At 39.3% G+C, this 24,313-nt stretch overlaps 1 protein-coding gene across 3 annotated transcripts in view; it reads right to left on the bottom strand.

The window, feature by feature from the left end:
* Window positions 1-870: 870 nt before the first annotated feature.
* The window catches only part of CA8 (carbonic anhydrase 8), an 88,084-nt gene continuing 64,641 nt past the window's right edge, over window positions 871-24,313 (bottom strand). For 2 of the 3 annotated variants that reach the window (XM_027972976.3, XM_027972975.3), the window contains exons 8-9: window positions 20,832-21,001; window positions 871-3,904 (exon numbers count right to left, since the gene is read on the bottom strand). In XM_027972976.3, the coding sequence (XP_027828777.1) occupies window positions 20,867-21,001 (135 nt within the window). In that variant the 3' untranslated portion in view covers window positions 871-3,904; window positions 20,832-20,866. Of the gene's footprint in view, window positions 3,905-4,647; window positions 5,793-20,831; window positions 21,002-24,313 lie in introns of those variants that run through there. The other variant, XM_060393434.1, reaches the window with a different exon arrangement.

The following is a 24,313-nucleotide window of genomic DNA, read 5'->3' on the forward strand; positions in this document are numbered from 1 at the left end:
GTGAAGTATAGGTTTTTCTTACCTAGTCCCTGTATTTTCCAAACTGCTTCACGTTTCTGGTTATGTATGAAAATTTGAGGTTGACCATCGTAACTGCTGAGCTTAAGAGGCAAAATCCTTATAAGAGACTTCACTAGACATGTAAGTGAATTATCTAATAGGACTTCAAACATATTTCTTGAATTTTTGGAACTACGTCATATAAAGATTTGGAACTAGTCATATAAAGATCATTTCTAAGTATGAGGTATGAGTAGAAGAGTAAGGGGAAACATGTTAATTATAAAGATTTTTTTTAAGATTATTTTATTCAAACAAGATTTGCTGAAAACAGCTTTTCTATTAGGAAATTTATTTAATATGACTGAAATTTCCAGGAGTTAATTTTCATCCCAGGTTTTTGCTATAATAACACTGCAGATTTTCTTTATGCCACAAAGAAGCATCTTTACGTTATAAAAAAATAACATGTTTTTCATGCAATGTATAAACTTTATTATGCATTTTTTTAATTCCCTTTGCCAGATTCTAATATAATTTCAGAAGAAAATTCCTATTGAAGTTGACTGAATTCCAATGTAATTTGAAAGCAGTTAAAGTTTATCAAAGGAATTTTGCAGTAGAGTCATTCTGGAAATGAATCCAGCCCAAAAGGGAATAACACAAGCTTATATAGGTCTTTGGAGCAGTGCTAAGAAATTCCTTAATTTTATTGACTCACTAAAACTACAGTGTTGCATTGGATGGTGGCCATGTAAAAGCCTTACAAGGTCAGTCATTCATGCAGATTCATTGAAGTTTTAGAAATTGAAAAGTTTCTTAAAACTCAACAGCATCATCCCCAAATGAGTATTCCTGTATAACCAGAAGTAGAAAATTTCTAGTGTACTTTATTAAAGTGTAATCTAAGTCAAACACAACATAAAGTTTCCAATAAAACTTTTTCTTCTATGTTGTTATCATTTAAAAAAAGAAAAACCCACGTGAAGGGTCATGTGTCAGTTGCCAGGGTCACACAGACGTAGCACAGGAGTAACGTCCTGCTGGTCCAGTGGCTAGGACTTCACCTTCCAAGGCAGGGGATGTGCTTCCATTCCTGCTCAGGGAACCAACATCCCACATCTAACCCTAACTAACTGGAGAATAACGCTGCAGGGCAACTAGAACCGTGTGCCCCAACTAGAGAAGACTCTGAGCACTGTAATGAAGACCCAGCACAGCCAAAAGTTAAAAAAAAGAGTAGCAGAAGAAAACACCTCTAAACAAAGGAAGGGAACATAGCAAGAGAAACAAATGTTTCTGTGAGCCTCTCTTTAGGGATTGTGTTACGTCATTGATGTAGAATGCCTCATCTTTTACATAATACTCTATACTATGATGCAAATAATATTCTGTATGAAAGTAAATAGAGGTTGCTTTTTATCATATCAATATCTGCTCTATTAATATACTCTAACAGAAGTGCATGGATTCTAAGGAAAATGAGATTTCTGGGGTGCCTCTTCATGCACATGCTATCTTGAGGCACAGTCTTGTAGAGGTCTGACTTGAAAGTCATTAATCAGCACATACTAATTAATTGCTCTTAAATAGAAAAATAAAATGGAGAAAATTTCAGAGTAAGTAATAAACACAGTAGGTTAATGACTATTATTGTTATGTCAGCTTCACTTTCAGGAAACGTTAAGGTATCCAAAAGCATGAGTCTACCCTCAATCACAATGATGGTATTTGACACACAGTTTTGCTTACTCAAGTGAAAATTCCAAAAGGAACTTGACAGCCTAACCTTTTGAGTAACGTACCATCTTAGATGACAGAGCATTACAGCCAGAATGGCCACATGAGAAGCTCCACAGACTTGCTTCCTAGTGATATAACCATACCTGACAGAATTTCTTTTAAAAGTGAGGGGAGAACTTCCCTGGTGGTCCAGTGACCAAGATTTTGCCTTCCAATGCAGGAGGTGCAGGTTCAATCCCTGGTCAGGAAGCTAAGATCCCACATGCCTCATGTGCAAAAAATGAAAACATTAAAAAAAAAAAAAAAAGAAACAATATTGTAACAAATCCAGTAGAAACTTCAAAAATGGTCCAGAAGAAAAACTTTAATTAAAAAAAAAGATGAAGAAATGCAAAGTGTCCATAAATTTTCTTAAGGACATGTAACAAATGGAGAAAAATGTATTCAAGAAAACTCTCCTGAATCTCAGTAAAAATATTTGGAATCTGAGCCATAAACACACTCATTCCAGTTTAGTAGGATTAAATATCCATTTTAGGTGGGTATGGCCAGGAAGATGAGGTTCCTTCTTCCCTCAAACCTCAATCAAGGGATCCTTAAAAGGTTTACAGAGGCTAAATTTCAAGAGCCCCTAAGCCCCCTTCCTCCACCCAACCCCCACTCACAGAGCAGAGGTTTTCCACCCAGAGGCAGACTGAGAATACCAAGACCTTGCTCACCTTAACCTCAGCTTATTCATAGGGTGGAAGTTTCATGCTGGGCAAGACAAGCCACAAAACCAAAAAACCAGAGGCTTCGCCCCGACCCAGGACACTGCTTGCAAAGCAGGAGAGTCAATTCACAAGAAGCAAACCACTGTCCCCACCCACAGCCCCAGAGATATGACTCCGACTGCCCAAGTGTCTACCACGAGCCATCTTGGCTTCCATTTTCAGGGATAGTTGGTGTGATTTTTTTTTTTAATTTGCATTTAATGCTTTTCATTATTACAACCTCCACCCAACACATCTAAAATTTCTCAACACATACTACCTAACTGCATCTGTATTATTTCTAACTTTGATATTTCGTATCATGAAATCCCTCAAAATTGGGTCTATGTTACTGAAGTCATTAGTTTTACAAGAATAATTATAACGACGACTAATAACATGTACTAAGTACTAGCTTTGTGCCAGCCACTCTACTGCTTTACATAAATTATCTCGTTCTGCCACATCTAATTGCATCTAAGCATATGCTTAAATTAGCCAGTAGCACTTAATATTAATTAAAATAAAGATATTGATCATCTTCAAAAGAAATATCTCAATATACTGATGTGAAGCCTATAGAACAAAATATTTTAAAGACTTACACAATGTACACCACTTAATTATTATGCCATACTATTAAATTTATGTTTCTATTATGGAAAATAAAGCTATAAAACAAAAATAAAGTATCTGCTTTTTATCCTATTTATTTCTTACACCTTTCTCAAATTTCTAGAAACCACAGCTTCTCATATGTCAAATAAATATGATTAGATTCGTATATTCAATTAAATTGTCTAACTAAGAAAATAATATATAAAGTAAGTATTATGTTCTTGCATTAACTCCCAAATTATGTTTTATAACAAATCACCCTGACATTAATCATGGTATGACGATTGAAAAGTAACACAGGATAAGATTTTTACTAATCCTTCACATTCCATTTTGAAGCTGTATGCTGCTCTTGATCAGAACTCTCAATTTATTATCAAGAATTACATTATTCTCCGAATGAGTGAATTTTCTGTTGGAGACAGGAAATGAAGGACTGCAAATGCTGGAAATGTATTTTTCCTGTCTCAGTGTTAATACATGATATATATGCATTCATATTAACAATAACTCTGAAAACTAGTTTCATTTCCTCTACACATAAGCAATAAACAGTAAGTGCAAAAATGTGAATACTAGCAGCAGTGATGTGGATACAGAATATGGGGCTCCATTTGAATGTACAGCCATTTCTAATATTTCATTAGAGCTCGTGTACAGGCAACTGTCGCAGATGTCCATCACAGTTGGATTAGACGAAGAAAACAATGCAGGCTTTGAGGATAAACCGAAGCTGCAGCTCAAAGTTTCCGTTTCTTATCCAAGGACACCATAGGACCATTGTCTTCCTCCTTCAAGGCAAAAAAGGAGTCAATTATGTTACTGGTATTCTTCCACAGCAAACAGAAAAGTCTTTTCTACAACCCAACAAGAGACAGCAACAATGAGAAATTTTGTAAGAAAACGTGGAAATTTCAAAAGTATCTTCATGCTTATGTTTGGCATCTCTGAAATTTTTCTACAAAGTCTACCATAACTTTATTTCTTTGACAGAATCTATTAAAGCAAAATTTCATAGAAACATATATTTTCAAGCCAAATAAATGAATGCTTGAACTGTTTTCTAAACAAAGAATTTGTATGTCATGCAAAATAATAAAGCTTTTAGTAGCTGTCATTAATTTCCTGTGTAATAATTGCAGGTGGTAACTAAGCACAAAGACCACTTCTTCCTAGTCCCCAAATTCTATTAAATAAATGAAGAAATAATAAATACAGAATAATATAGGAAACAAGCATACATTTTGAGATAACTAAGAGTCTTCTCATTTAGAAAACAATATCAGCTAAGATTTTCATTCAATACATCTACTCATGTTACAACAGATGGGCTGGGGAAACTCACAACTGGTTCATACAGTTGCTAAACATAAACTAGTCCAGTTTTTTGGGCAACAAGTATCTATCAAAATTATGCATGTACTTTTCCCCCAAAATTACACTTCTTAGAACTTATGATAGAGATACAATCACCTAATTATATAAAAATTTTATGTGTAAGAATATTCACTGCAGAAAAAAAAAACTAGAGAAAAACCAAGCAATTTCCTTCTTTAATAAACTATGATACAATAGAATACTTTTTAAGTTGTTCATACATGATACATGTATGGATTTCCTTGTACATATGTACACACACATGACCACACATGTATGTATATATTCACATCAGTTCAGTTCACTTCAGTCACTCAGTCATGTCCGACTCTTTGTGACCCCATGAACCTCAGCAAGCCAGGCCTCCCTGTCCATCACCAACTCCCGAAGTTCACTCAAACCCATGTCCATTGAGTTGGTGATGCCATCCAACCACCTCATCCTCTGTTGTCCCCTTCTCCTCCTGCCCTTAATCCCTCCCAGCACCAGGGTCTTTTCAAATCAATCAGCTCTTCACATCAGGTGGCCCAAGTATTGGAGTTTCCAGCTTCAATATCAGTCCTACCAATGAACACCCAGGACTGATCTCTTTTAAGATGGACTGGTTGGATCTCCTTGCAGTCCAAGGGACTCTCAAGAGTCTTCTCCCACATCATAGTTCAAAAGCATCAATTCTTCAGCACTCAGCTTTCTTTATATTCCAACTCTCACATCCATACGTGACCACTGTAAAAACCAGTCTTGACTAGATGGACCTTTGTTGACAAAGTAATATCTCTGCTTTTTAATATGCTGTCTAGGTTGGTCATAACTTTCCTTCCAAGGAGTAAGCGTCTTTTAATTTCATGGCTGCAATCACCATCTGCATCAATCTTGGAGCCCAGAAAAATAAAGTCAGCCACTGTTTCCACTGTTTCCCCACCTATTTGCCATGAAGTGATGGGACCGGACGCCATGATCTTCGTTTTCTGAATGTTGAGCTTTAAGCCAACTTTTTCACTCTCTTTCACTTTCATCAAGAGGCTTTTTAGCGCCTCTTCACTTTCTACCATAAGGGTGGTGTCATCAGCATATCTGAGGTTATTGATATTTCTCCCGGCAATCTTGATTCCAGCTTGTGCTTCTTTCAGCCCAGCGTTTCTCATGATGTACTCTGCATAGAAGTTAAATAAGCAGGGTGACAATATACAGCCTTGACGTACTCGTTTTCCTATTTGGAACCAGTCTGTTGTTCCATGTCCAGCTCTAACTGTTGCTTGCATATAGGTTTCTCAAGAGGCAGGTCAGGTGGGCTGGTATTCCCTATATGGAACAACTTATTAGAAAACATTAATAATGCTAGGGTATATATTTCCAAACTAAATTTCAAATAAGATAATGAGCCATAATCAAATATTTTAAGATTATGCCTCAAAGATATGATTTTGAAGGTAAAATAGGATGCTGTTCATATATGCATTTGACAACTATAACCCAACAAATTATAAATCAAAGTGACTGACATAAAACTAACTGATGATCCACATTGTCAAGCCTCAGAATTTTAGAGCTTTTTAAAGGAAGCCTAAAGGTCAGCCTGCATGAATTTTTTGAAAAAGGAAAATAAACTGGAGGCCCCCCTGCCACTTGCTCAAATATGTTCCACATAACTCTGGAGGTTAGGTGGAAAAAATTGATCTATAGTCAAAAAAACAGTGAAAACTCTGATCAAATTGAGTAAAACATGATTCTTTCATACTAAATCATTTGTCTCTAATACGCTAATGTGCATTGTTAATCTCCAAAAGGAAAATATTATATTCAGGATTTCCCAATGTATGGGAATAGTCACCTCTTAATCAAACAAACATCTCGAGGGAACACTGCTCTGCAGAACACAGTTGGGAAAGGGTGTTCTAGAGACAGAGATTCCAAGTTTATGAAAGTAATTCAATTTCATTTTAAGAATATATCCAATTATTCTAAAAATTAAGCTGTGTGCACTGTGCTTAATCACTCAGTCATGTCCAGCTCTTTGCAATTCCATGGACCATAGTTCACCAGGCTCCTCTGTCCACGGGGATTCTCCAGGCAAGAATAATGGGCTGGATTGCCGTTCCTTCCCCCAAGGGATCTTCCCAACTCAGAGATGGAACCTGGGTTTACTGCATTGCAGGCAGATTCTTTACCACCTGAGCCATGAGGGAAGCAAAAAATTAAGCTACCATGGCCAAAACATCAATTAGACAAAAGACAGATAGATATATCCTGTTTTCCTTCTCTCAGCCACCACCACTCTACACACACACACAGACACACAAACATCACACACTGTAAACCCTTCCCTTCCATGTCCCAATACAGTATAGAGTAATTTTGGTGGGATCAATATTCAATTTTTTATTGTGATGATGTAAATATTATCTGGCTTCCCAGGTGGTGTTATGCTAAATAACCTACCTGAGAATGCAGGAGACATAAAAGATGCAGGTTTGATCCCTGGGTTGGGAAAATCCTCTGGAGGAGGGAATTCAAACCCACTCCAGTTTACAGAGGAGTCTGGTGGGCTACAGTCCATAGGGTTGCAAAGAGTCGGATACCACTGAAGTAACTTAGCAAAAATAGAAATATTATTCAGAGCTGAACTACCTATATTAATATATCATTCATTTTCCTTTCTTGCACAACTTTCTGTTTTCTCTGGAATGAACTGTTATCTCAAGCTTTCCCCACCTAGGTACTCAATCCCAAATTGCCTACAATTGTCCGACTCTCCTCTCAAGAAGTTAAGACATATCACGCAGTCTATCAACTTTGTATTTCTGGAGGAAGCTGTTCTAGAACCTTCTCGCCTGCTAATATCCAGACTCACACCCTCCACGCTGGCCACCTCACTTCACCATCACTCTGGGGATCTCCTTTGCCTTTCCCCTTTGTCAGATCTCCTGTTTCCTGGATCCCACACCTGTTTCCTTGGATTACTTTGGTCAAGCACATCTGCCATTTGAGTAGAGGTCTTCCTGCCAGGGTATTGACGGATGAGTGAGGAAGGAGGTGCACCGTAAAGATGTTATTTAATCGCCCTGTCTTCAGAAAGGTTTCCCAACCCTCAATCGAGCCTATGTGCTCTAAGAGGAACTCTGCCTTCATCACAGCATAAGGACTTCCAGGGCTCCACCACAGATTAGGAGGGCTCTTGAAGATGTAACTGCTTCTCCAACAGCTATTAACAAGTCCAGATGATTTGAGCCTCCTTCAACTTCTAGACACATCCATTGCCACCAATTCCTGGGACTTTGAGAGATACCGTCATTAAACAACCTTGTTCCTCGTGTGTGATAAATCTATTCCCGCACAACCACCTGCTTCCAAAATACTGTTCCTGCCTTCTCTTCGTCTTCTCTAATCTTGTAAGTTTTCATACTTAAAAAAAAAAAAAACTCTTTCCTGTTATTTTAACACACTTCATGGTGGAAACAAAACTAAAAGCCTTTCTGTTTAATGGATTAGCATGATTTGATACACAAGCTCCTTTTTACGCATTTGTATATTTTCTAAACTTTCTCTAATAAGTCTATCATTTGGTAATCAGAACATAAATTTACTTGCAGGGAAGGAAAAGTGACACAGATATACAGAATGGACTTGTGGACACAGTGGGGAAGGGAGAGAGTGGGACAAATGGAGAAAATAGCATCAATATATATATGCTATTGTGTGTAAAGTGGATAGCTGGTGAGAAGTTGCTGTAAAACACAGGGAGCTCAGCTCTGTGCTCTGTGATCACCTAGAGAGCTGGGATCTGGGGAGAAGAGGGAGGCTGAACTGGGACGGGGATATATATATATATAATTATGGCTGATTCACGTTGTTGTATGGCAGAAACCAACACAATACTGTAAAAACTTTTTTTTAATTTACCTGCTATAATAATCTGAAGAAATAACATTTGAAATATACAAAGGTAATCAGGCTGACTTTCTCCCTCGTTAGGACTTCCTCCAAATACTCATTTATCTATATATAAATAATAAGAAAGTTTAACTATAAAAGGAAATTTTCTATTACCCAATGATCATTGTTCATAATGAGACCTTGAAGTAAGGCCATAATCTTAACAAGTCTTCTAAATCATCAGCTATTTCAATATAATTATAACAGATGCTATCTTTCATGTGACTATTTCTGAACCTTAAATTATCTTCTATGAAGACACCCTAGGGAATGAGCGCAAATCAAATTACCACTGAAGAACTTCCTGAAAAGCTCTCAAAAATAAAAAAGCACATGTGCACATGAGTCCTTCTTAGAAGTTGCAGAGTTGCTTGGCTGACCTTTGTTTCAGGGAGTTTGGTTCAGCTAATTGATAACCCACTGCTGTGTCCCTCTTTAAGTAAGATAATTCAGTAAAAAAATCTCCAAAAGCAGAGTCTTCATACTACAATAAAGAATATTAAAGAATTTTTTAAAAAAGAAAGAAAGAGACTCAGAGATATTAGTAACTTTGTCAAGGCCACACAGATAACTGGTGGTGGAGTCAGAATGGAGCCCAAGCCATCCATCTGCCGCTGAGCCACAGGGGGCCTCCACATTCAACCCAGTGCTCATCACTGACAGGAGGGTTTGAGAGACACTTGTTGCTTCATTCTATCATGTATTATTTGAATTTTCTGCTGCGAGCATGTGTTCTATTTAGAGACACAGGGAAAAAGAACAGAAAGAAAATCAAACAGTGACTCTTGCCACAGAAATTTCAATAGGTAAATGGAGATGAACACATTTCAAGACAGCGAGGAGTAAAAAAGGAGATGAGAAAGAGGTGAAAAGCATAAAGTGACCAATTTTTAAAAGGGCAAAAACACCTTGAACCCATGATGCAAGCATAAATTAGCCTTAAAATATTAGGGATATTGGGCCTTCCCAGGTGGCGCTATTGGTAAAGAATCAGCTTGCCAATTCAGGAGACACAAGAGACATGGGTTCAGTCCTTGGGTTGGGAAGATTCCCTAGAGAAGAGAACGGCAATCCACTCTAATATTCTTGCCTGGGAAATCCCATGGACAGAGGAGCCTGGCTGCCTACAGTCCATGGGGTCACAAAGAGTCAGACACGACTGAGTGACTGAGCAGCAACTGGGGATATTAGCAATGTGATACCAAAAGTAAAAACTTGGATGTCCTTTTTCCCTAGAAATCTCAATCCTAAGAACCTATCTAAAGAGATAAGGAAGGACTTCCCTGGTGGTCCAGTGCTTAAGACTCTACTTTCTAATGCATAGAGAGCACAGCTTCAATCCCTGGTTGACAAGCTAAGATCCCACATGCTTTGTGGTGCAGCCAATAAATAAATAAATATTTTTTTTTTAAAGAGAGATAAGGAGGCAAAGATATGCAAGGACTTCATAATTATATGCCCTTTGTTATTTGAAATGTGCAGTGAAAAGAGCTCAGGGTTTGCAATGAAACCTGCCTGGGTGTGAACCTTGGGTTTGCAGTGTACTGTCTGTGACCTGAGCAAGTTATTCAACCCCTCTCAGATTTAGGGTCTTTATTTCTAAAATGAAAATAAAAGAACATGCCTCACGAGATCAAGGTGAGGATTAAATGAGATAAAATTTAGCCCAGGGTCTGAAACACAAAACAGCGTTCGTTCTTTCCTGTCATCACTCACTAGAATGTGCCACTTAGAATGAAGGTGTAGGGTTTCTCTGGTGGTTCATGGTAAAGAATCTGCCTGCCAGTGCAGGGGACATGGGTTCCATCCCCAGTCCAGGAAGATCCCACGTGCTGCAGAGCGACTCCGCCTGTGTGCCACAACTGCTAAGTCTGTGCTCCAGCGACTGGGAGCCACAATTACTGACGCCCACACACCTATAGACCATGCTCCGCAACATGAGAAGCTGGCACAAGGGGAAGCCTGTAAACTGCAACAAAGACCCAGCACAGTCAAAATAAAATAATAAAGTAAACACATTTTCAAACTGTAACCAAAACTCAAGAACACATCAGGTTGCTTTGTATATTGCATACATGTTGTTATTGTTTAACTGCTAAGTCATATCCAATGCTTCTGCACCAAAGTATCATAAACCGCTAAACTTAGCTTTTAAAGTTCTTCCCAAGCAAATCTACCTTATGCTATTTTGACACTTTCTCAATCTCAATTAGCACTAAACTCATTAACAGAACTGTTTTATACACAACAGTGAGTCACATTTTTCTTCCTTCTTCCCTAATCCCAAGTGTGTTGTAAGGGTGATTGAGTATCTAATTACTTCTTAATTGAATGCACATATTACACATTTTTCACTAGGTTCAAGTTTAATGCTTTCAGTCCAGGAATCAAAGTCAATGAAATTAAGTTGAATTGGGATTTGAGCAACTATTTTAAGGAGCAGATCTGTATTATGTCTAATTATAAGTAAATGTGGATTTTAGCATTATTTCCTATGGAAATATTTCAGGTCAAGAAATGTGCCATAAATGACTAATTTAGATGATTAATAACACTGTTATTCTTATTTACAATCTTTTATTCCTCATTACAGTGATTTTATTGCTGGGACCCACTAAACATAATCATTCTTGAAATAAAAGATACCATTAGAGAACCATTGGTTGTACCTCGACTAAAATTAAAATCAACATTCATTCATGTTTGTGAAAAATTACACGAGCTTCTCTGTACCATAAAGGTTACTGGAAATCTCACATGCTGCTAACACAAGAAAAACATAAATCTTGGAATACATTCATCAAAAATATTCATTTATGGTAAACCATAAAAAATATTACTATCAAAATGGTGCTCCAATTCAGTTCATACTTTACCAGGAGACTATTTCTTGAGGTTTTTTTGTTTTTATTTTTCCTTTTGCATTATGCAAGAGTTAAAATAAAAAACCTCTGAAGTAGGTATCTCATACAATGAAGGTTTGTTTGCTTGTTCCTAGATATGGAAATCAACCATCTGTAATAATTTAGTTGAAGGCCTCTTCAGGCAGAAGACTAGATTAAATAACTTTCTGAGATCCAATTCAACTCCACGCTTCTAAGATGTCTTTGAAAATATATTCTACAGACAAGCCATCAAAACTTGTGAGTTTCTAACCACTAAAAGTATAAGAATTTAGAAATTGCGCAGGCATTTAAAGAAGCAATGTGATAGAAAATTTGTTGTTTTTCAGTCGATAAGTCGTGTCTAACTGTTTGCGACCCCATGGACTGCAGCACACCAGGTTTCCCTGTCTGTCACCATCTCCCAGAGTTTATTCAAACTCATGCCCATTGAGTCTGTGATGCCATCCAAGCATCTCATCCTCCGTCATTCCCTTCTCCTCCTGTTTTCAATCTTTCCCAGCATCAGAGTCTTTTCCAAAGAGTTGGCTCTTTGCATTAGGTGACCAAAGTATTGGAGCTTCAGCTTCAGCATCAGTTCTTCCAGTAAATATTCAGGGTTGATTTCCTTTAGGATTGACTGGTTTGATCTCCTTGCAGTCCAAGGGACTTTCAAGAGTCTTCTCCAGAGCCACAGTTCAAAAGCATCAATTGTTCAGCACTCACCTTGCTTTATGGTCCAACTCTCACATCTGTAAATGACTACTGGAAAAATCACAGCTTTGACTATACAGACATGATAGAAAACAGACTCATCCAAAACCAACATGGTTTTACTGTTTTAACAATTAATTTATTCTGAGAATGGTATTGCTATGCTTTATCAGAGTGATTCCTGGCAAGAATACGAGCCACCAGGGAAGCCCATTAATACTGAAGTAGGTAGCCTATCCCTTCTCCAGGGGATCTTACCAACACAGGGATTGAAACCAGGGTCCCCTGCAATGCAGACAGTTTCTTTATCAGCTGAGCTACCAGGGAAGCCTGAAAATGATATTACATAGTGTCAAATCTCTTGATAGGAGAAACCTCCATATTCAGTTCAGTTCAGCTGCTCAGCTGTGTCCAACTCTTTGTGACCCCATGAATCGCAGCACACCAGGCCTCCCTGTCCATCACCAACTCCCGGAGCCTGCCCAAACCCATGTCCATCAAGTTAGAGATGCCATCCAGCCATCTCATCCTCTGTCGTTCCCTTCTCCTCCTGCCTTCGATCTTTCCCAGCATCACAGTCTTTTCAAATGAGTCAGCTCTTCACATCAGGTGACCAAAGTATTGGAGTTTCAGCTTCAAAATCAGTCTTTCCAATGAACACGCAGGATTGATCTCCTTTAGGATGGACTGGTTGGATCTCCTTGCAGTCCAAGGGACTCTCAAGAGTCTTCTCCAATATCACAGTTCAAAAGCATGAATTCTTCAGTGCTCAGCTTTCTTTATAGTTCAACTCTCATATCCATACATGACCAATGGAAAAACCATAGCCTTGACTAGACGGACCTTTGTTGGCAAAGTAATGTCTCTGCTTTTGAATATGCTATCTAGGTTGGTCATAACTTTTCTTCCAAGGAGTAAGCGTCTTTTAATTTCATGACTGCAGTCACCATCTGCAGTGATTTTGGAGCCCCAAAAAATAAAGTCTGACACTGTTTACACGGTTTCCCCATCTATTTCCCATGAAGTGATGGGACCAGATGCCATGATCTTCATTTTCTGAATGTTGAGCTTTAAGCCAACTTTTTCACTCTCCTCTTTCACCTTCATCAAGAGGCTCTTTAGTTCCTCTTCACTTTCTGCCATAAGGGTGGTGTCATCTGCATATCTGAGGTTATTGATATTTATCCCGGCAATCTTGATTCCAGCTTGTGCTTCCTCCAGCCCAGCGTTTCTCATGATGTACTCTGCATGTAAGATAAATAAGCAGAGTAACAACATACAGCCTTGACATACTCCTTTTCCTATTTGGAACCAGTCTGTTAATCCATGTCCAGTTCTAACTGTTGCTTCTTGACCTGCATACAGGTTTCTCCAGAGGCAAGTCAGGTGATCTGGTATTCCCATCTCTTGAAGAATTTTCCAGTTTCTTGTGATCCACACAGTCAAAGGCTTTGGCATAGTCAAGAAAGCAGAAATAGATGTTTTTCTGGAACTCTCTTGCTTTTTCCATGATCCAGCAGATGTTGACAATTTGATCTCTGGTTCCTCTGCCTTTTCTAAATCCAGCTTGAACATCTGGAAGTTCACAGTTCATGTATTGCTGAAGCCTGGCCTGGAGAATTTTAAGCATTACTTTACTAGCCTGTGAGATGAGTGCAATTGTGCGGTAGTTTGAGCATTCTTTGGCATTGCCTTTTCTTTGGGACTGGAATGAAAACTGACCTTTTCCAGTCCTGTGGCCACTGCTGAGTTTTCCATATGAGTTACCATATGACCCAGCAATCCCACTCTTGGGCATATACTGAGAGATAGTTCAAAAAGATACATACATATATAATTTAAAAAGATGCATGCACCCCAGTTTTCACTGCCACACTATTTATAATAGCCAGGATGTGGAAGCATTCTAAATGTCCATCAACAGAGGAATGGAAAAGGAAGATGTATTACATATACACAATGGAATATTACTCGGCCATAAAAAGAATGAGATAATGTCATTTGCAGCACTATGGATGGACCATGAGAAAACTGGAAGGCTAGTCTGCAAAGGATGATCGTGGCACTTCCCTGGTGGCCCAGTGACTAGACTCCATCCTCCCAATGCAGGGGGCCTGGGCTGCATCCCTGGGCGGGAGACTAGATCCCACCTGCTGCAAACTAAAAAGAGATCCCATGTGTTGCAACTAATCCCTGGTGCAGTCAAATAAATAAATAAAAATCAATATTTTTTGAAAAAACACACGAAAGTAACCAAGTGGATCTGAACAGAAACAAAAGAATTTTTTTCAAAAAAAACTAAGATCATAAATTCAATCTTTTATATACTGAGTCTGAAACTCAGTATATAGGTCTTTGGCACATGCAGAAGAAAAGTCATGCAAACAGTTGGGCATCCAATTCCAGAGCTTAACAGGGAGGCCTGGTGCAGGCATATGAATGAGGGTTATCTGCATTTGGTGGTAACAGAGGCTGTGGGTGTAGGTGATTCACCTACAAAGAGAGGAGGCCCGCTAGGCTGAACCATGAGGACTCCAACAGCAAGCGTCCTCTGGCAAGGCCCTTTTATGTGCTGGGTTTTCACAGTTCCCTGGGTCTATGACAAACATGCTTTCCTAAGTTTTGACGACAGAGGGGACGACAGAAGATGAGATGGTTGGATGGCATCACCAATTCAATGGACATGAATTTGAGCAAGTTCCAGGAGATGGTGAAGGACAGGGAAGCCTGGTGTGCTGCAGTCCATGGGGTTGCAAAGAGTCAGACATGACTGAGCAAGTGAAGTTCTATGAACTTCATCATGGAAAGGAAGAGCTGGAAAGAACTGACAGTGAATGAGGTGGAAAATGAAATGAATGCTTCTTTGTGAACAATCTTTTCTTAATAAGCCCCAAACTGGAAAAATTAAAATTGAGTTGAGGAAATACTAATAATGAGCATCCATGAGGAAAGAGACACAATACAACATGTTTAGGTGAGATGACCCTGGTCTCAGTGTCTTTCTTATAGAAAATATATGAAGTTTAAAATGATGAAATCTACTATACTTAAGGTGTCCTAACATATTAATGTTCAACATAAAAGCTGACCCATGACTGCTAAATGTTTTCTTTTCTTCCTCCCAAATACAATTTTGTTTAAATTCAAGTGAAGGGGGAAGGATAAATCATTCAGCAATCTTACCCTCAATAAATTATTAACATTTCAACACACACAAAAAAAGAGACAGATATGGAAGGAAGGCTTATTTTCCTTCTTCGGTCATCTTGAAGAAATGTCTATACAATTTTGATATTTTTCATTCTTGGGTTAATAACAACTTTTATATCATACAATAAACACATAATAGATGGGTTGAGCACCCTTGGTATTTTGGCCTTTTCTTGAAATCATTTTGAAGTCCTTTAGGAAATTCATTCATTTTTGGACAATTCTATATGATATAGTAAATAGAAAACAGCTATATCCATTGAGCTCTCATTTCTCACCCTAATGCTGTATATCATATTAAATTATTAGAGTGAGTCAAGTCCAAGTTCTATTGACTAAAAATATGGCTCTGAGCTTTCCATTTATCCTGGAAGGATAATAGCTTTTGCCTACTTGGTCATTCAGAGTTGACATTATCCCTTCCCCACAAAGCCCCTCCTTTTCCATAATGGCTTGTCCTTTTCTAACCTCCAACTTTGTCAGGTTATAAAAGAAAACTGATAAGATATTGATGCTAGCTATAGCATTTACTAAACTTAAGAAGACAACATGATTAACTGCAAAAGTATACACAGGGAAGAATTCAGTACAGTCTGAATGTGACTTCAAAGACCCAGAAAGGGTCTGTGCCCAAATATGAGGGTAAGTTTGACACAAGAATCATTCAGAGATACTTACTTATCTTTTATCATCTTCCTTTTTTCTGTTTTTTGCTTTTTCTAATCTATTTGGAGCACACTTATAGTTTCCCCTTAATTAGAGTTCTGCAGCATTGGTTTTTACAGAAAATAGTTATAACTAACTATAGTTACTGTAAACATGTGTGCTGCTTAACAATTAAACTGAGTCACAGGGGAAACAGGCACATTTTTAAACAGAATAGCTTTCTAATAATTGGCTAATATTTAATGAAAAAAAAACAGGCAAGTAATTATTTCATTCCAAGGCTAGTATCAATATTATGATAGAGCCTGAAGTCATATTCAGACTGTACTGAACTCTTCCCCATGTGTACTTTTGCAACTTATAACATCATCTTCTTAGATGTAATAAATGTCACAGGTAGCGTCAAATACAATAATACTAACCTTCCAATGAAATAATTACTTGCCTGTTTGTTTCATTAAATATGAGTCAATTTTTAGAAAGCTATTCTGACTGTTCATATATTAGCCTGAATCCCCTGTGACTCAAATATTGTTAAAGTACACACACGTTTGCAGTAACTATAGCTAATCATAATTGTTTTCTGTAAAAACCAATGTCAAAAAATTCTAGATAATCTCCTTTCCCTCCCTTAAAAGGGGAAATGATCAGTGTGCTCCCAATAGATTAGGAAACAAACAAAAAAAAATGGAATAAAAAGAAAGTAAGTATTTCTGAAAGATCCCTGTGTCAAATTTACCCTCATATTTGGGTAGAGACCCTTTCTGGGTCTTTGAAGTCACATTATTATGCCAAGGGCAGTAAAGAAACTGGCTAGAAAGCTTGGTCTTATTTCTGGTTTGTTGCTACTAACGTTTGGTTCTCCTACATCCATAAAGTTCGATGGGTAAATTGGCTCCCAGAAATCTGAACTAGCCTTGTATCTGGATGAGTTATATGTGAACTCTTTAAATAAGTACAAAACCATAGTTCATACTTCTTAAATGGTAATATAAAAAGTCCCAGGTGATTCATGGGAATAATAAGTCTTGGTTATCAAAACCCTCCAGATGTCTAGACATGTCATGTAAAAATGAATGTCATTTTAAATCCCCAAACTAAAGTTATTTTAGTAAAGCACAGCTAAAATAAATCTGAATTATTTTGAACATTTTTTTAGAAAGCCATCAGAAAAAAACTTTTTTTCCTTCTCAGTTCTAAGAGCTTAAATGAAACATTCATGCATTAAATTCAAAGTCTGACTGTCAAATCATTTCACTTTAATAAAAATTTGAATTACCTGCCTTAGGGCATTATTAAATATCAAATAAAAAGCACACATCCATAAGTCTGATTTCCCAATATAATTTTTATGTAGAAGTATGACTAGATTTGTATTACACATTTCAAGATAAAAGGATCAAAAATATATTCATGAAAGGATACAGTCAGAAGTGAACACCTCTTTGAGAGAATTTCTACACCATTCTTAGGAATCTGGGGAAAAATGACCCCCTTTCAAGAATCTCAGCCACCAAGACAAGGATAGCAATCCATCCTCTCTCTTAAAATATCAATACTGTAATTAACTGAAAACTTTGAGAATTACACATTGTCTTCCTATCATACAATGAATATGAAACATATGTATCTGAAATATATGCAATCTCCTCATAAACATGTAAGGGTATGTGTGTGTATGTGTGTGTAAGACAGAGATAACATGGGGATAATTATTTAGATATTTAGAGAGGCAGTTTGCATGGAGGGCAAGATATGGATCAAAAACTCAAGCCAAGTGTCATTTATAGTTACTGATATTCACAGAAGAGTATACCAAACCTACACTGGATAAATTCATAAACTCAAGTTCACCAGCCTCACTGTGCCTCTCTGCCTGCCCTCCGATGAGTCCTGCCTGCACCCCTCTCCCCACCCTCTGCTCCCAACTTCTTCCAGCTTCCCTCCCTGACTCCCAGCTCTTCCCCAATCCCCCTTAAACGGTAAAGCAAGTCACAAAACGCTGTCTATAAACCACCACCTCCTTCCTTCCTCTGACTGCATGGAAAAGTGTCCATTCCCATAACAAAAGTCAGCCTACGCTTGTGCTTAGAATTCCATCCCTTGGCAACTTTTCACAGACTTCACTGCTAGGATTAGCCCCTCAAGAAACAGCATCTTCATCCTTGTCCACCTATTGGCTCATTCCCCACCCCTCATATACAAAGTTCCAGAATTTCTTTTGTTTAAAAAAAAAAGGCTTCATTTGGAACGAAATTGGGTCATCTGTAGAGAAATGGACAGACCAAGAGATGGTCATACAGAGTGAAGTCAGAAGGAGAAAAATATATTAACGCATATATGGAATCTAGAAAAATGGTACAGCTTAATCTATTTCCAGGTCAGGAATAGAGACGCAGACTTAGAGGATGAAGGTGTGGACACAGCAAGGGGAAAGGAGGGAGCGGGATGAAGTGAGAGAGCAGTGCTGCTACATACACGCCGCTGCTGCTGCCGCCACCGCTGCTGCTGAGTCACTCTGTCGTGTCCGACTCTGTGTGACCCCATGCGCTGGAGCCCACGAGGCTTCTCTGTCCATGGCGTTCTCCAGGAAAGAATACTGGAGTGGGTACACTCCACTCCATACTGAATACTGTACGTATGAGAACACTGGAGGTGTGCCTTGCTCCAGAGGATCTTCCCGACCCAGGGACTGAAGGCGGGTCTCTTGCTACAGGTAGGTTCTTTCATGCTGAGCAGCCAGGGAGGCCCCATATATACACTACCATGAGCAAAAAAGATAGCTGGGGGAACCTGCCGCCATCACAAGGTGCCTCCACCTCCTCCCTTCAAACGCCACTTCTGCCCACTGCAACCTACATCCCTCACACTCCTGCTATCCCGAGGGCCCGAGTGTGGAGATGCTCCTGACCTCCGACCCTTAGTGCTTATGACAGAGGGCTCTGTCAGTCAGGCTGCCCGAGTCCAACTTCCACTTCCACTGCTCAGCAACTCTGGGTAAATGACCTAACTTCCCGGTGCTTTGGTTAACTTGTCATCAAGCAACCCATAAGGTTTTATGAACACATGAGGTCATCCCCATGTATTATTGGAACATAATATGTATGCACACGTGCAGACACACATAATCTATGCCCACAACTCCCACATTCTGTTCAGACCTCTTTTCTGATCTCTACTCTTGAAATTCCAGCTTCCTTCATGAGGGGTCCACCCACTGTTGTGATTGACAAGCCACTCTCAGTCCTATCTCTGCATCTCAGACAGAATCCCCTCCAGCTTCCCTGTTGTCACTATGCCTACATAGTTCCTAAAGCCCCAAACCCCAGCTGTTATCACTGATAATTCCGTCTCCTCTTCCTCACATCCAACTTACCCCTAGATTTCACTTTCAAGGACTCTCTCCATCTGCACTGTTCCTAGTCTGGTACCCAAGCCTCCAGGCCTTGCACCTTGGTTACCCAATGGACTTCTAAAATACCTTTCTACTCCCCCAGGCTGGCCCACAGTCCATTCATTCTCCAGCCACTGTGATCTCCTAAGAATATACAGGGGTCAGGCCACTCCCCTGAGAACCCTTAGATGTCAACACATTGACAATGAGATAAAGACGTCTAACGCAGCTGACAGGGCCCCGCCTGGCCCTCCCTTTCATTTCCACACCCCAGACTCAGGGGGCTTCTTTCAGGCATCTCAGCGCATCAAAGTCTTACCATCTCCACAGGGAGGGGACCCTCGAGGGTCTTTGCAAAGATACTCCCTCTAGCCAAAATCTTCTCCACTCTACATTTTTGTTCTTCTCATTCATGGAATTTATTATAATTTATAACTGTACTTTTGAAATGTTTTTACATTGTCCTGCTCACCATCTCAGGCTTAAGCTTTGTTTTTTAAAATAACTTTTGATGCGGACAATTTTTGAAGTCTTTATTGAATTTGTTACAATGTTGCCTCTGTTTTACACTTTGTTATTTTGGCCATGAGGAATAAGTCCCAGACTGTGAGCTCTTGGAGGCTAGAGATTTCAGTTCCTCTGTGACTCCCCCATCCACTGGACCACTGACATACAGTGAGAAGACATACTCCCAACGGACCACTAAACAGTCAGAGCTCTGTCCTGATTCCTAGGAAACTGTTCCAACAGGCACTTTCTTCTCACAGGAAGCAGCGGTTTCATAGCAACACACCGACCTAGGTATGTGACCCTGGTCAATCTACAAAGTGAAGAAGTAACCCAGTATGCAGGCATTTATATATATTTTATATTTTCCTTGTTTGTGATGTTTATTTTGTTAGCTCCTTAAGGGTAAGTAACACATACATTGAATCCAATACATTAAAATGTATAGAGTATTAGATATCCCATCAGTAAAGAAACATGCTGCTTTTATATAATCACCAAGTGCTTCTTGATCTATTGAATAAAATCACTTCCATAGGGTTAAGTATTATCACTCTGGCCTGATCTACCCTCACTACCTACCCCAATAAGCAAGATGACCAAATCCGCACTGGACAAGTGGCCAGCTTTGAGGCTTCACAACTCCCCATCCGTTTCTTCATGCTCCCCATTCATCAGGAGATAACAGCTGCAGTTTCAAGCTACGACAACACAGCAAAGTACCAAAGAAGAAGGACTTGCGTGTCACCGTTACCCTGCCTCAAGTGCCTTCCCTTATGAAAGCTGATATTAAAGCAAAACCTATCAATAGAATGAAAGGCTGCACTGCTGGAAAAACATAAGGAATGTAGATTTTTCCCTAGTAGGGCATGAAATTTTTACAAACCACCTGACCTGTAATGAATGGGGCTTGAGAATGTGTCCTAAATTTCAATGAAGTGCATTCACACTGTTAAATTAACAGGTTCATCATGAGAGCTGCTTTCACATGCAAGTCCAACTGTGTGCCTGTTTCCTCACTTAATCCACACGTACCCAGATGCAGACACGTCAGCTCCTGTTTTCTTTGGCTACTGAAACGCAGCTCTAATGACTCTGTCACTGAGCGGCTGAGTGGGCCTAAAATTGTCTCCCAAAATCCCATCACAGCCCTCCACGAGCTCTGCCCCCTTCACGTGTGTCCTCAGCCTTCGAAATTCTTCAATCTGAAAATAAAAGCAGAACAAAACAGATTAATTGTCGACCGGCCATGAGCAAGATGGGAATCTCATCGATGACTTAAAATATGCATAAATTACAAGCATTTAAAAAGAGAAAATTAAACTTCAAAAAAGAGAAAAACTGAGTTCATTCTTCCACAGCTAAGACATTAGACGCAACCTCTACAAGAGGAAAGAAGACAACAGAAGCAGAGGTAGGAAGGCCTCCAGATAAACCCAAATAACCGTCAAAACCTGCTGGATCTGTTCATGCAGAAATGATATACACCTCTTTCAAATAGCTCTTATGGGGACATTTCTAGCAGTCCAGTGGTTAAAATTCAATACTTCCAATGCAGGGTTCACTGGTTCTATCTATGGTTGGTAGGGGAACTAAGATCCCCACATGCTGCTTGTTGCAGCCAAAATTTAAAAAGATAAAAATAAGAAGGAGATAATCTGTAATACCTAAAAAAAAAAAAACCTTCTATGTCTGCCGTAACATAATAAGAAAAAGTGAACAAATGAAGAAATGTTCTGAAATGCTTCCCAAGTATATCTCTATAATGAATCACAGTGTTACTGTATGCTAACACTGATTATATGTTAAATATATTAGATGGAGGCTTTTTCATCAAAAAACTCCCTTTGCTGCTTGTTGAGCCCTCCAAAGAGCAAAGAATGCCTCTGATTTTTCAAAAGTTTAAGCCCATCTTCTTCCTGTGGCAACAGTGATTTTCAAGTTTATCTCCCTTCTCAGGAAGCCTCCCCAGATCCCGGGGTTTCCAGTTATGCACTATTGGTTGCCACAGTCCCAAGAGACCATTCCCATCAGCTCACTGCAGTCTCCCTAATTGGCCAAGTTGTACCTCCTGAGAACTCATAGTCTGCCAGACACCACCCACCGGAAGTGTCTGAGCAACAAGCAAACACATGATGAGCTTTTGCCAAGCTCACTGCCATCTAGCAGTTGATTTATCTTTGTCAAATTATCTGTTATTTCCTTTAAATGCCACATAACATCACACGAGACATTCTTCATTCTTTACACAAAAGGAGAAACTGAGGCCAGACAGGTTAAGGAAGATTCCAGATAATCTGGGTCTGACAATTCCAAGGCCATGTGTCCCCTTCCCAGTCCCACAGCCACCTCTTCAGAAATTCTAGTCATCAGTAGACCCTATAGCCAGCATATTACCCAGGACATTGAGCAAATGTGACCTGAATAGCATCAATCGACCAAAGCATCACTGTCTGTGAATCAGAGGCTTCTACCCACAAAGGTTCACACAACACCGACACAGACTTAACCCAATCATGAGGGGGAAACCCACAAGATAGTAACTAATTCAGGGTTCTAACAAAAATCTAGAAACCCCTAGACTTTAGAGGACTGATGGGACTCCTATAAAATTTCACTGGTGCATTCTCCTAAGATGAGGTTCCCTGACTGCAGAAGAGTCAAACCTCTAATTCAATCCATTCACATATGAATTGGAAATCAGAGCTGGGAAAAATTAAATGGCTTGCTAGATCAGAACCCAAGTTAGAAATTTGACTTCTAGGGTTTCCCTGGCGGCTCAGCAGTAAAGAATCTGCCTCCCGATGCAGGAGACACAGGTTCTATCCCTGGTCCAGGAAGATCCCACATGCCACAGAGCAACTAATCCCATGTGCCACAACTCTCGAGCCTGTGCTCTAGAGCTCGGAAACCGCAACTACTGATGCCAGCGCACCCGAGAGCCTGTGCTAGGCAGCAAGAGAAGCCACCACAATGAGAAGCCCTTGCACCTCAATGAAGAGCAGCCCTGCTTGCTCCAACTAGAGAAAAGCCTGCACAACAATGAAGACCCAACACAGCCATGAGTAAATAAATAGAATTATAAAAAGGAAAGAAATGTGACTTCTAAAGTTCTATCTTCCTATGTCTTCAAATGCTGTTTGATTTCCCTAAATGGGTTAACCCTGATCCTATTAGGATTGTCCTGTTTTTTTAAAATAACATCTACATGCTGTTTTTATATAGAAGTACCAGTCAGATAAGCCATGAGATTTTTTAATCTACATAATGGTTTCTCACTAGACCTTCTCACGGGTTTATAGGAGGGAATATGGCAGTACTCATATTGCTTGTTGCACCTGAAAAATGTCTAGAGCCAAGTCTTCATGAGAATCCCTTATAATTATTTGTGAGGTGCACTTTTCTTAGTTTTCCCTGAGATGGAGTAAAAGGGAACCTTCTTAGTCAGAGGAGCCTATGATTTTTCAAAAAGAAGATGAAGGTCAAGGACACAGACTGCATCCAAAGGCTGGTTCTTGTCCAGTCTCTGCTATCCAAGACCCAAACAACCCAACTGCTCTTCCTTTTCAAGCTCTGTTTCCATCTATGAATAACAGAGATGAAGGTGATAACAGTATTCCAGGGGTGATATGAGGTAAATAAGATCATTCATGAAAACACTCAGCACAGTTCCAAGCACACAGAGAATGTTCACAAATAACCACATGACTTCTGAAGTCCAAGCTTCAGCATTTGGAAATGATTATTTAGCTACAATTTTGTATGCAAACAAGGAGACAGAAATAATTATCCACTTGACTGAGAAACAGAAGATTCTCTTTCCTCCCATTCCCTGTGTGTGATCACATTTAAGAGCTGCAATCAGAACCTATAAACCCAGGACAGGGTCACCAATGAGCACTGCGGACTCAAAACTTGACTGTCTCAAGGTATTTCAAAAAATACTCCATTTCTTATTGACTATGAAGCTTATTGCAAAGCTGAGTTAACTTTATATTTATGTATTCTGAACTGAAGCTAAATCTTTCAAGCCCCAGGCCTCAGCCTGAAATACCCTCTGTGAAAACGACTTCTTCTAAAAGAGATCTGAGTCAACAGCCGGCCAGTCTCCAATCACTGCCTTCTCAGAGAGAACTGCTTCACAAGAAATGTTTTTCTCTGATCAGAGTGATGCTTTGAAGACTTCAAACATCAACAAAGATAGGGGGGAAAACACATCTCTCTGAAATGCCAATTTTTCTGAAGTAACCACCCCTCAGAACCCTTTAGTCACTTCAAATGGTTTCGAGTGCGCACTCTGTTATTGCACACCAAAATGAGACAGAGTGAGAAAGGAGCAGAATAATATTCAGAGATAAAAGTCTTCAACTAAATTCAAATGTCAGGGCCATACAGGGGCCATCATTATCAATCAGTACCTACGAGTTCATCGATTTTTAATGCTCCTCTACTTGAACATGGTATTTGTGTTCAGCCAATTTAAAAGAGAGAGATGGAGAGGAGAGAGATTTAACACT

The sequence above is a fragment of the Ovis aries genome, chromosome 9 (genome assembly GCF_016772045.2).
Source record: "Ovis aries strain OAR_USU_Benz2616 breed Rambouillet chromosome 9, ARS-UI_Ramb_v3.0, whole genome shotgun sequence".
In the NCBI taxonomy this organism is placed as follows: Eukaryota; Metazoa; Chordata; class Mammalia; order Artiodactyla; family Bovidae; genus Ovis; species Ovis aries.